The sequence below is a fragment of the Symphalangus syndactylus genome, chromosome 6, assembly GCF_028878055.3.
Source record: "Symphalangus syndactylus isolate Jambi chromosome 6, NHGRI_mSymSyn1-v2.1_pri, whole genome shotgun sequence".
Lineage (NCBI taxonomy): Eukaryota > Metazoa > Chordata > Mammalia > Primates > Hylobatidae > Symphalangus > Symphalangus syndactylus.
In genome coordinates, this window is record NC_072428.2 from 118365719 (window position 1) to 118378805 (window position 13087).

Here is a 13087-nt window from a genome sequence, read left to right on the forward strand (position 1 = left end):
TTGGATGTGTTTGTGGGTCTCTCACTGTGAATTTTGCTACAGGAGCTGGCTGGGCTGGACAGGCTTTCTCCAGGGAGGATCTGCACCTATTAGAGATGAGAGTTCTTCGGGAGAAGGGGGAGCGGGTTAAAGAGCCCCTGTTGGTGGGTGAACAGGTAGAAAGGTAGTTTCCTCTTTGTGGATCCCAAACTGTGGGAACATGGCAGGGAGGTTGCTGGGGATCCCAGCTCAAGGTGACCAGGACCTTTTACATGCGTCTCAATATTTCCATGAAGGACTTGACTCCTAACTAGTCCCCAGCCAATTGTCTACCAGGACCTGAAGCCGACTCCTAAGAATGCGGGCATTTCCACCAATGACAGTAGAGTTTCTGCCTCACCTCCCAGGGCAATGTCCCATCTCTGCGAAAAGCCACCTCCCAACGATTCAGAAGAGTCTTCGAGGGGCTGCTCCCAGTAACCCCACTCATCCCAGAAACAGGACAAGACTCGTTGGTCTTGTATGAAGGTCCCTAGGGTCTGGAATGGACCCACCCCACCCAAGAGCTGCTTCTCTTCCACTAGTGATGGAATCACTGGTGCTGTTGCCCAATCGAGTTTTCCCAAAAAAGTCAGACCTTGCTCCTCTGAAAATATTTTATTGATAAATTAACTTTAAGAGCATTCCCCTCCCACCCAACTGCTATCAAGTCTCCTAGATGGGTCATGGACCCCTGTGGGTGTCACATGAAGGACAGGGAGTCCCACTCACACAGGGGTAGGATTCCTAGGCATGGCAGAGGTGGGTAGGGGGCCTGAGGCAGGTCCCAGGGTCCTCTGAGGACAGCCCCTCTCACTCAGCACCAGAGTGGGGAGTGGTGGTCAGGAGTGGAGCACCTTGGAGCTTTATTGCTGGTGAATGCCAAGGAACATGGGACCCCTGCCAGCCTAGATTTGCAGCTGAGGGCATCAGCACCCAGGGCTCCAGAGAAGGTGGCACTGATTCCCAATCAACAGAGCCTGGCTGCTGACCCACCCACCCAGGGACCCCTGGATGGGGAAGGAATCTGAAGAGGTATCTGAGCCAGGCAGGATTGGGGAAGGGTTACAGTGTGCAGGTCTCGGGCAGGGCAGGCGCCAGAAAGGGGCATATCGCAGGGTAGCAAGGTGGCCACCTCTTCACAGGTCGATGGTGTCGCTCCCCACGCTCAGCTCGTCGATCTGTCGGCAGGCATCCAGGAACTGCTCCTGCAGCAAGGCCTCCTCGACCTGCAGCTCAGAAGCAGGCTCTGGGGAGTCGCGAGAGGGTGGGGAAAGGGCCTGGTAGGATCCTGAGGCGGGGAGGCTGGGGCTGCTTCCTGAGGGCCGCGGGGGACTGAGGACGCAGACCAGAGGGCAGCGCGGGGGCCTGTCGGGGCTGGAACACAGCAGCATGGACGAGCTGTCCCGCGAGAGTCCGCAGAACGAGCCAGATGAGACGCTGCTGCCTGCGGGCCAAGCCCCGGGGGAGGGGAGCTCCGGGGGCGCAGGGGGGCCAGGGGCCTCCCCTGATCTCTCACTGGGCCTGCCCCCGGTCCCCAGCGAGGCGGTGCGGTAGAGGCCGAGCCCAGGCAGAGCGTCCTCGACGGCAGGGCCCTGGAAGAGGCCAGGCTCGAGCAGGGCCTCGCTGCAGAGGGCCTCCTCGATGCTGCGTCGCAGGTTGATTGGGGAGGGCGGGCAGAAGTCCACGGTGTAATCGCTGCAGGGAGAGGAAGCCGGGGACGGGGCCGGGTTGGCCGCCGCGCCTTCGAAGCCCCGGCAACCTCCGCCCTGGAGTAGGAGGTCTGGGCCTGGCCCTGCCAGCGCGCACAGCTGCAGCAGCTCCGCGTCGCCGCGAGCGATGGCGCTCCCCAGGGGTTCCTTGTCCGGGGGCCCAGTGACCCAGCCTCCCGGCAGCAGCGGAGCCGCGTGGCCCGGGGACAAGCGGAAGAGCTTGGCCCAGCAGCGCGGCGGCACGCGAGGACTGCAGAGTGCGGGGTAGAGGCCCAGCAGCGCCAACGGGAGCGCGACGCCCACCTCGCCCAGGCGCAGGCCTAGCTGGAAGGCCCACCAGGGCCAGGGCCCTTCCAGGCCGGGTTGGCCGCCGTAGCCCAGGGCGTGCAGCACCTCATAGCCCTGCAGGGCTCCGCTCAGCAGCCCGAAGGTGCCCGCCACCGGGGCGGTGCGCGCCGCGCGCCGCCAGGACTCGCGCGGGGCGAAGGGGCTGCGCGCCTGTGGCAGGGGTGTGGCGCCCTTGAAGCCCGACCCCCCCAGGGGCGCCCCGGCCCGCCGCCGCCGCCCGCCCCAGCAGGAGAGCGCCAGCAGCAGCCCCGAAAGGAAAGCGGCGAGGAAGGCGTGCAGCCCGCGCAAGGCGAGCCGCAGGGGCCGCAGCGGGCGATGCGCAGCGCTCCCGAGGGCGGCGGCGGCCGCCAGCCCCAGCCCCAGGAGCAGCAGCGCAGCCAGGCCGGCGGGGCACCGCGGCGGGCGCGGTCGGGCCAGCAGCAGGCAGGCCAGCCCCAGGCCCGCAGCCAGGCAGGGCAGCGGAAGGTCCTGCAGCAGCAGCCAGGCGAGCGCGGGCAGTCGATCCCTGTGCCCATAGGCGTCGTAGAAGAGCGGGAAGGCCCGCGTGGTCCCGGCCGACAGCAGCAGCAGGTCCAGCAGCGCCAGGCAGGGGGCGCCGGGCGGGCAGCGCCAGGGCAAGAGGGCCAGAGCCAGCAGCGCCAGCAGGGCAACCAGGCCGAACAGCGCGCCTACCCCGTACACGTGGGCCTCCCAGGCCAGCCCCCAGCGAGCCCTGGCCTCTGCCCAGTCGGCCTCCAGGGTCAGGAAAAAGAGGGGCCTCGGCGCCTCGGGAGGCTGCCCCTCGCGTTCAGGCAATTCTCCCACGCTGCAGGACCCTGGCCCACACTCTGGCTGCCCCGAAGGGTTCCCGAGGCTGGCGGGAGGAGAGAGGTCATCTGGGCCAGAGGTGGGGACTGTGGGGTCTGTGGGCAAAGAACGTTTGGCTGAGGCAATGATGCAGCCCTCCCCGTACCCACCCCACAAGCAGTAGCCTGAATGCCAGTCAGAGTCCCCTAACGTATCCAGGACACACTTGTCTTACATATGAGACTCACCCCACCTCTTGGCCTCTCACCTTTACCTCCCCCGCTCCCCTATTCAATGTCTTCGCTGGAGTTTCAGCTGTCATCCTTCCCCTCTTCCTTCTCCTACTTCTCCCACTCTGCCTCGGCGTCCCCAGCTCCCTGCTTGGCTCGTTTGTGATTCTACTAAAGAGTTTCTCTTTGAAGTCACAGAACTTTACAACTGGCCGGGCGTGGTGGCTCACGCTTGTAATCTCAGCACTTTGGGAGGCCGAGGCGGGCGGATCATGAGGTCAGGAGATCGAGACCATGGTGAAACCCCGTCTCTACTAAAAATGCAAAAAATTAGCCGGGCGTGGTGGTGGGCGCCTGTAGTCCCAGCTACTCGGAGAGGCTGAGGCAGGAGAATGGCGTGAACCCGGGAGGCGGAGCTTGCAGTGAGCCGAGATTGCGCCACTGCACTCCAGCCTGGGCGACAGAGCAAGACTCCGTCTCAAAAAAAAAAAAAAAAAAAAAAAAAAAAAATTTACAACTGGAAGGAGCCTTAGACGCCCCCTCCAGTTCAATCCCCCCACCAGAAAGGAAGCTTTATGAGAACAGGGATTTTTGTTTCTTTGCTCACATCTGAATCTCCATACTTAAATTAGTTTCTGTCACACAGTTGGAATTTAGCAGATATTAATGACTAAATGAATCCCTGTACTTGCTGGATGCAGATACTGAAGCTCTTCTGAGAGGCAAAGTGACCTGCCCAAGGTCACAAATGGGCAGAGCTGCACCTAGAACCCAGGTCTGAACATCAGTCTGAGCCCCTTTCTGTGACTCCAAAGCCTCTAACATTAGTGTGCTTATCTCTTGTTCTGCACCCCTGACTCCTAACACCCAACTTAGTGCTAGGAGGAGCTTCCTCTGCCCTTTTTCAACTACTCCCCCACCTTGTCTCCATCTCAAGGAAAAGCCCACACGTGTGCATACACACACACACGCACACACACACACACATACATCAGGGGAGAGGTAAGACAATGCTGTCTCAGCACTCTGAGGAAGACATCATTTCTCCTTATTCATTGGCCTTCCTACCTGCTACACCCCAACCCTTAGCCTATCCATGGCAGTGACCCCTATCCTGCCTCATCCACAAAGCCATTGGTCTAACTGTCTTAATATAGATGCCTCCATGCTTCTCCCCACACTGTACAGAAGGTGACATTGAGATGGACTCCCCCAGGTCTCAAAAGGTGCCCTTAGGAACTCCCAGGGAGAAACTCTTGGGGACATCATAGTGGGATGAAATGCCATCTAAGTAAGTGAGCCCCTCAGTTGCTCTGGGGTTTGCTATCTTGGGTCCCTAGCCCCATCCTGTGCTCCAACACCTTCCCATATCCCTTGGAGAAAGGGAAGTCAACTAAGAGAGGGTGAGGAGTAAGATCCTTAATTCTACTCTTCTGGAGCAAGAGAGGAGTTAGGTAGAGTTAGACTCAAGGATTCTCCCCAGGGCCGGGTAGCAAGGGAAGATGCCAGAAGCTGAACCTCTATCTGCCTTCACCTATAGATTCAGCAGGACCGCAGCCACAGGCAAGGGTGGAAGAAGAAAGGGTGGTGGTGAAGGATGTGGACAGCCTGGCAGGGATGGGTAGGTGGACAAAAGACAGATGTGGAATGTGAGGGGAGGGTGCCTGACAATCACTCAACTGCCTGGCCCTGCCTTGGCCATGCCCTAGCTGGACAACACAGGAAGACCCCAGCAGCACCCCCAGCCACAGGCAGGGCCAGCTCATGCAGGGAACACTCAAAACATAACAGTTCTAGGCTGGGCGCGGTGGCTCATGCCTGTAATCCCAGCACTTTGGGAAGCTGTGGCAGGCAGATCACCTGAGGTCAGGAGTTTGAGACCAGCCTGGCCAACACGGCAAAACCCCATCTCTACTAAAAATACAAAAATTAGCCAGGCATGGTGGCACACGCCTGTAATCCCAGCTACTCTGGAGGCTGAGGCAGGAGAATCGCTTGAACTGGGGAGGTGGAGGTTGCAGTGAGCAGAGATTGCGCCTCTGTACTCCAGCCTGGGTGACAGAGCGAGACTCTGGCTCAAAAACACACACACACACAACAGTTCTTAAAAATAATAAATACATAAAAGATAAACAAAAAACAGAGTTCTGAGAACAAGGAAAAGGAAGGCGTGAGGGAGCTGGGAGGTGGCTCTGAGAGAAGGAAAGGGAAGATGGAATTGGACAATTGGGAAGGGCAGAAAGGAAGCAGCCAAAACATTAAATATACACAGCTCACCACCAACTGCAAGTGGCAGCATGCACCCTGGTTCCCATTCCATCACATCCTCAAATCTAAAATGAGTAAGAGTACTGAGCCGAGATCGCGCCACTGCACTCCAGCCTGGGGGACAGAGCAAGACTCCGTCTCAAAAAAAAAAAAAAAAAGAGTACCTACTGCATAGGCCTGCTGTGAGAAAAATGAGACAACGTGTGTAAAACTCTGGAGAACCTGGTGCATAATGATCCTTCAGTCAAGATTGTGTCGTTATCATGATCATCAGCTAATGTTCATCACTGATCAATCATCTGTTTGTGCACGTGTCAGTGTGACTACCTCTGGTCTCAAACAGGTTCTTGATTCAGCTAACTAAAGGCTGCGGTCTGTTTTCAAAGCCTTTCACAGTCCTAAACTTGCTTAGAAAGACAACAATTAGTCAGATAGTGAACATCTACACATTGTCTCACTTTATGAACTCTGTTTAACTAATACCTTTGGGTTTTTGTTTGTTTGTTTGCTTTTGAGATGGAGTCTCACTTCATCGCCCAGGCTGGAGTACAGTGGCATGATCTCAGTGCACTGCAACCTCCACCTCCCAGGTTCAAGCGATTCTCCTGCCTCAGCCTCCCAAGTAGCTGGGATTACAGGTGTGTGCCACCATGCCTGGCTAATTTTTATATTTTTAGTAGAGACGGAATTTCACCGTATTGGCCAGGCTGGTCTCGAACTCCTGACCTTGTGATCCATCTGCCTTGGCCTCCCAAAGTGCTGGGATTACAGGTGTGAGCCACCGCGCCCGGCCAAATAATACTTTTCTGATGGCCTACCCACCCCTTAACACTAATAAAGACACCAGCCATCAATTAAACGAGAAACTACTTAGCTGGGAATGGAGAGCTTGCCGATCAGGTGGCATAGGTCTGGCAATGGCAAGATCAAATGCACACACCACCTCACCCCTCATTCTTTGGTCCCTTCAGATGCCCTTGCCCAACCCACTTCCTCTGCAAAGTGATTGGGTTTGCTCCATCTCTCTTTGGCCTCTGTGGCCTCTGCAGAGGGGCAGGAAGACATGACCTCGGAGCCCACAGTCTGCCCCAGCCTGTCACCCCCTTACCACACCCTCTTTGATCACTGTACAGATAAGTGCAGCTGTCGGAGGTTGGCTCCAATTCACCCTCTTCCATCTTTACTTCTCACCCATGGGCCACAGGAAACCTTATCTCTCATCTCTATACCTAAGCTCTATGGCAACTACAGCAAATTTCAACATTCATAAGAATCCAGGCTGGGCTGGTGGCTCACGCCTGTAATCCCAGCACTTTGGGAGGCCGAGGCAGGCAGATCACAAGATCAAGAGTTCCAGACCAGCCTGGCCAACATGGTGAAACCCCGTGTCTACTAAAAACACAAAAATCAGCCGGGCATGGTGGCAGGCACCTGTAGTCCCAGATACTCAGGAGGCTGAGGCAGGAGAATCGCTTGAATCCAGAGGTTGCAGTAAGCCGAGATCACACCACTGCACTCCAGCCTGGGCGACAGAGCAAGACTCTATCTCAAAAAAAAAATAATAATAAATAAAATAAATCCAGAAAAGGAACAAAAACCAGATAATAGGCAAAGTACAGGGATGGCTCAAGTGTCATAAAAGGAGTTCTGAATTAGAAAAACTGATCCCATACTCTGCATGCCCCACACTGGTCCAAGTGTGAATGGGGACAGGTGGAAAAAAAACCTGGCTTCTGCCTTTGTAGGGTCCACTTGACCTCATCTCCCATCTCCCCATTGGAGGCTTCTCCAGAAAGAGTCTTCAGTTTTCCCCAAAAGAGTCCAGAAGATAGTCATCTCTGTTTCTCCCTTCCAGGATCCCTCTCCAGAGCAATCCTCCTTTACTGGGAGGTCCCATTCTGGCCCTGTGGGCCCTCTTGACCTCAGTGGCGAGGAGGAGAGGAGATATCAATGTGAATAACTGGTGAGGCAGGCGCTGGCTGGGGAGGGGTTGTGGGAGAGAACAGTTTGATTCATGGAAAAGTCAGGCCTGATTATCCACCAGCTGCCCAGATCAAAGGGCTGGGAATCATGTCTCCACTCTGGATGCTGGAAGCTACAGCCCATTCAGTGGCCTGGCCCCATCCCTCTCCCCACCCCCACTTCCAGGTTCATGGAGGGTGGTTACACTTTGTAGGGGTGACACTCAAAATATTTAGCAACTGAGTTGGCACAGGTGCCAGCCAATCAGAACTGACACCAGCCAGAGTGGTCAGGGAGTGGAGGGGAACCCTCTGTGGACTAAGTGAGATGGGCACTGATTAACTGGTATGAAAGCCACACACTGATTAACTTGATAACTGTTCTGGTATGTATGGACTGAATACAGGCTCTGTCTGAGGTGAAGGGGACCTAATGCAAGGAGGGCCTAGGAGTCAAAGGTTAGTTGCATTTAGGTTAGAAAGATTCTAGAGGCAACACAGAGAGACTCCCTTTGTATGGTAACTGCTTGATACAACTACACACATACACACACACACACACACACACACACACACTGCTGGCAAGAGCAAGGCCCACTGGCGTTCTCTCCAGGAGGCCTATAGCTCTCCTGAGTTTATTCAGAGGGGCAGTATCAGAGGCTGGGTTCCTGCAGCTACCAGGGAGGAGGGGGAATGAGGTGGGGCCGCCAGCCTGCCGGGCTGCACTGCCTCTGATACTGTCCAGACTCATTAAACCTGCCTGGCCAGCGCTGTCACCAAGGCCGACAGACTGCCAGCCAGCATCCTTCCCCTGAGGCACAGAACCTGCCCCCCACCCCCAATCACATCCTGCCCCTGCTGCACGCTGGGCTGGACAGGGGCATAGCAGGCCCCTCACCCACCATCCAAGGGAGTGCAGTGAGTGTGGCTGGAGCGAGCCAGAGAACCAGGTCATGGGTTAAGTCAGGAGCTGGAAGAAGCTGGGGAGACCAGTGGTTTCCACTGCCGAGCCTAGTGTGGGGTGACTGAGAAGTTTCACAGCCACAGTAAACCTTTTGCAGAGCAAAGCTGGGCCTGAAAGCCCCTCAGTCCCTCTCCATGACTCCCTGCCTCATCCACCAGAACCTCTCCTCCAGCAGCTGTGCCCTCTGCTGTGTGGTTTGTGTTGTCCCACCACTGCCTGAGGCCAAGGCTGAGGTTTCTGAGAGGTAGGGTCTGGAAGTGGATTTGGGATGCAGTGGGGGACAGAAGCAAGGTTAATAGCTACTATTTAATGAGCCTCTACTTTGTGCCCAGCATCATGCTAAGAGCTTTGCAATAACTAGCAAGTACTATTATTAAACCCTGGGTCTATGAGAAAATTTAGGTTCAGAGAGGTTAAATAACGTGCCCAAAGTCACTAGCTAGTGAGTAAATAAATTGTGATTCAAAGCCAGGTCTCAAGATTCCTGAGCCTGTGGTCTTTCCTCTGTACCACCAGCTTGTCCGTGTGCATGTTCTGAAAGGCTCCCTTGAACGAAGGTGGCATCTGCCTGCTCAAGGTCTCCTCCTCAGTGTCTTCCCAATGAGAGACCCAGCTCTGCCCATATCTGACAGCATGTCATGTCAGATCAGATGGCAAAGGAAAGAGCCCCAAGGTTGGTGGGGAGTCAGGTCAGGCAGACTGGAGTGGAGGGTGGGGTTAGTGCCAGGGCTGTGGAAATCATAAAGAAGTTCCTGTGTCTGTTTGTCCCTGAAACATCTGTCTACATCCTGCTCTGCCTCTCAGTGCAAAACTCTCAGGGGACCATTACTTAACTCTGTGTGGGACTTTCTCCAGCAATACTTGTTCTCAGACCATTCATATATATCTCCATGGTGATGATGAAGAGAATGATGATTATGATTATGATGACAACAAAATAAAAAGGTCCCAGAACACTGATGAGTGACTAGCATGTAGTAAGTGCTCAATAAATAATTGTCAAGTTCAAATGAATTGGATACTTACCTAATGATGTTGTTGCAATCGAGGCAAAACTTAGGGAAGCAGCTGGGTCCAGAGGACTTGGGCTGGAGAGCTTCCTCTCCAGGGAGTATGGGGGCGGGGACAGAGTGGTACCAAGGAACCCTGCAAAGGGAGCACATGGGGCTCAAGTGCCACCCCACCAACCAGCCTTGCCTCTGGGAGTTTGGAGAAAATTATGTCCTTCCCCAGAGTTTGTCCTAAGGAAGTCACTGTCCCAGGAATTGTAGCCACTTGCTAAGCTCATGTACACCATGAGCTAAGCTACAAAGAGCAAACCAGATTCAGTATGGCAAAGAGAATACTCCTTCCGTGGAAGTAGTAGCCCATATCCTAGGGCCTGGAAGAAGCAATGCAAGAAAGTAAAAAAAGAAAGGTACTTGTTAGGCTCCTAGCACAGCACTTGGCACGTAGAGGTGTTCCACAATAGTTTATTGCAATGAAATAAACTCACCCAGAGAACCTGAAACTCCAGAGGCAGAGCTTGTGGATGTAGTTTCACCTGAGGGGCTCAGGCCAGAGAAGTTCCGGAGTGGGGACAGAGTAGTGCCAAAGAATCCTGCAAAAGAAGCCCAGGCTGAAGCTGCCTCCTACCTGCCAGGGGTGCCCAGCAGGGGCTTTCCTTGAGATGGGGTGGTTACTCACCAAAGGGTCCCAGGCGCCCGGCAATCTCTGCCAGGCTGGCCCGCAGGCTGGGCAACAGGGGCAGCGTTCGATGCCCAAGCGTGGGGGCTGCACCTGCTCTCAGTGCCATGTCAAACTTCAGCTCCAGCTCGCTCTGATGGGGCCTGGGAGCACTGGATGGAAGTGCTGTCACCATCAGAGCAGTGTCCCAGGTCACAGTGCTCCTCCTGGGCTGATAGGGGGCAGTGGGCCCGTCGCTGGGCCCAGAGCGCCGGGATGTGGACTCTGGAAGCAGGGAGGAGGCCCGGGTCTTTGAGCCGCCTTCGGTGGAGTCCCACTCAGTGAGAGAGTTCCCTGAGGAGCCCACCAGCAGTTCCCAAAGGGGGTCTGTCCTCAGCCCACTGGCCACCTCTTCCCCTGGCTCCTGGCCTGGCCCAAGAGAGAGTGGCTGGGTCTCTGTGACTGGACTCCCCCAGACAGCAGCAGGTCCCCGAAGATGGAATTTGAAGTTAAGTCCCAGGTTGAGAGACAGCATAGAGGCCTCACTTTGAGGTGGGGGCGTCAAAGTGGTGACAGGAGCACCTGGGATGGAGGAGGTGGGCTGCGGGCCCACAGTAGCAGCAAACAGGATGCAGCAGAACAGTCCCAGCGCTAGACAGCCATGCCTGGCCATGGCCCCACCTGGCTTCAGGTGGCCTTGGTGGGCAGGGACTCAGTTATTCAGCACCTTTTGAGCAGGAAGGTCCTGGAGAGAGGAGAGGCCCCGTGAGCCCTAGCTGGGGCCACCCTCTTCCCTTTCCCACGATTGGATGCCCCAGAGAGAGGCTTCTGATCTCAGAGGAGCAGGTAGTGTGGGCAGGATGCAGTGTCCTGCCCATGGCTCTGGCTCTTCTTGCCGGGCCCTTCTGTACCTTCAGGCCCCAGTACAAATCCCTGCCTGGAGGTTCCTCCTTCCCCCTCTACCCATGCAGAAACTGGGGTCTGACTGCAACCAGGGGCCTTCATCCTTAACTAGTAGCAAAAGGGATGGACATGGGCTTCCAGAGGTGGATTCCTCTCTTCCTTCCCTCTGCTGAGCCTCAAGTATTTACGGAGGCTTACGGTTGGCCAAGCACCCTTCTGGGCATATAACTGTGAACAAGCAAGCCCTTCCACGTCTTGACCTATTCCAACCCCCACCTCCCGCCCCAGCCAGAAGTGCTGGAGCTCTCACTCTCAGACTCCAGGGGCCACAGGGCCTCGGGAGGGGTGAAGCCAGCGCTGAGTGATCTGGCCCAGTCAGAAGTCCGCCCAGGCTCTGGCCAGAGAAGCAAGATTCCCAATCTGGCAGAAGCACCTTCCCTCCCGCCCCTCCCCTTTCCTGGGGCTGGGCCTGTTCCCTTCCCTAGGACCCTTGAAGTATTCTGGGAAGGGGCAGCTTGGCGATCTCCGGCTTCCTGGAGGAGAACGCCAGGCAGGCAAGCTAGGCGAACCGCAGGCAGCTGCCGCGGACTCCTACCCCCTCCCCAGAACTCTCTCCTCCATGCGCACACATCTGGTGGGGGAAGGGAGGGTGAGCCAGGGACACACGTGCACCCAGCACCCTTACATCACACACATAGCCACACCTAGCGCCCTTGACACACTCACCCTTCACACACCCCTGCCCCTGCACGCGCGCGCGCACACACACACACACACACTCCGTCCTGCCGAACCCCTCTCCTCCCTGCATGGGTTCAGACCCAAGCTCTGTGAGCACCCCCCCCGGCCTCCCCTGTCACACACACACACACACACACACACACACAGCATGTACTGTACAGAGAGATGCATACCCCCTACACACATTCACACACACAGACACATGCCACACACCGCCATCCCCCCACACTCGTACACGCCCACCATCCCTCGCAGGCACACAGGCACACACGCGCGCGCACACGCACACACACCCCCAGCCCGGATCGGCCGACCTGCTCCCCGAGGTCTCTCCCGCAGGCAGGTCTCCTCGCCGAGTCTCGGAAAAGGGGCGGTCGTGGCGGCCCTGGCGCCCAGCTGGGCAACGCTCCGTGGTGTCTCACCGCTTCTCTCTGTTGTGCCCAGCGCCCCGACTGAAGATCCGTACTCCCAGTTTCCGGCGCCCCCTCGCCTAGTCCAGAGACCGCAGCCTCGCCGCCCCGCTGCCCCTGATCCGCCCCCGGCCCGGCCCGCGGCCCGCAGCGCTCTCACCAGGCGGACGGCCCGGCCCCGCGCTCCGCACTCCGCGCTCCCTCCCCGCGGCGCCGCCTCCTGGCTCCGAGCCTCGCTCCCCGGCGAAGCCGCCAGCGCCGGGGCTCCGCGGCAGCCGGCTCTGACGGCCCTCCCGCCCGCCCGCCCTCGCTCCCGCGCCCTCTCTCCTCCTACTCCTCCTCCTCCTCCCACCCAGCCCGCCGCCCGCGGTCCCCCCACACCCGGGCGGGCAGGCAGGCTCTCACAGCAGCGCAGAGCGGCGGCCGCCTCGGTGCCGGTCGCCTCCACGCGCGCTCATTCACCCAGCGCTGTCAATCAGCCGCGGCGGGCGCCTCGCTGTGAGCCTGGCGAAGGCAATCACACACTCCCAGGGCGGCCCAGCACACACATCCACACGCGCGCCTTGCCCAGGAAACACACTCGCAGGTCGTAGGGCGCGCGCACACATGGCAGCCTTCCCCAGGATGGCATCCCGGGCAAAAAGAGCCCCAACGTTTGCTAAGTAGAAGTACAATGGGCAATTCTACTTCCTTTATCTCATGAGTCCTCACCGCAACCCTGTGTATGTCCCCACCTTGCAGACAGTTAAATGAAGACACAGAAAATTACCTAATTTGCCCAAGATTGCACAGCTTGGTAGAAACTGGAACCGTCTCCCTGCCGGCCCTCTCCACCACCTGGTGGTTTTCAACAGTTGAACTGCTACACAGCAGTGCCTCCAACACTTCACAGGTGAACTGCCAAATGCCAATCCCTGTGTGACATGTCTTTTCGCTAAAACTGATCTCTCAAAAATACTATTTCAGAAATGTCTGCCAGAAAGAATGGTGAGCTAAGCTGCTTATGAGCAGTGGATTACAACTGGTTTCTAGTAAGAGGTGTGGGGAGAACAGTAAAATCAAAGGCTGGGCTCAGTGGTTC

At 56.9% G+C, this 13087-nt stretch overlaps 1 protein-coding gene across 11 annotated transcripts; it reads right to left on the bottom strand.

The window, feature by feature from the left end:
- Positions 1 to 634: 634 nt before the first annotated feature.
- PRRT4 (proline rich transmembrane protein 4) lies at positions 635 to 12797 on the bottom strand. 11 transcript variants are annotated; one of them, XM_063642235.1, is made up of 7 exons: positions 12412 to 12753; positions 11911 to 12027; positions 9974 to 10697; positions 9783 to 9887; positions 9314 to 9433; positions 2751 to 2980; positions 635 to 1716 (listed from the first exon to the last, which is right to left on the bottom strand). In XM_063642235.1, exons 3-7 carry the CDS (start codon positions 10623 to 10625, stop codon positions 1534 to 1536), a joined length of 1290 nt encoding a protein of 429 aa, XP_063498305.1. In that variant the 5' UTR covers positions 10626 to 10697; positions 11911 to 12027; positions 12412 to 12753; the 3' UTR covers positions 635 to 1533. The 11 variants fall into 11 exon arrangements, with proteins under 11 accessions (XP_063498305.1, XP_063498302.1, XP_063498304.1 ...); XM_063642232.1 differs by having other exon boundaries at positions 635 to 2980; positions 12412 to 12797; XM_063642234.1 differs by lacking the exon at positions 2751 to 2980 and having other exon boundaries at positions 12412 to 12754.
- Positions 12798 to 13087: the final 290 nt, after the last annotated feature.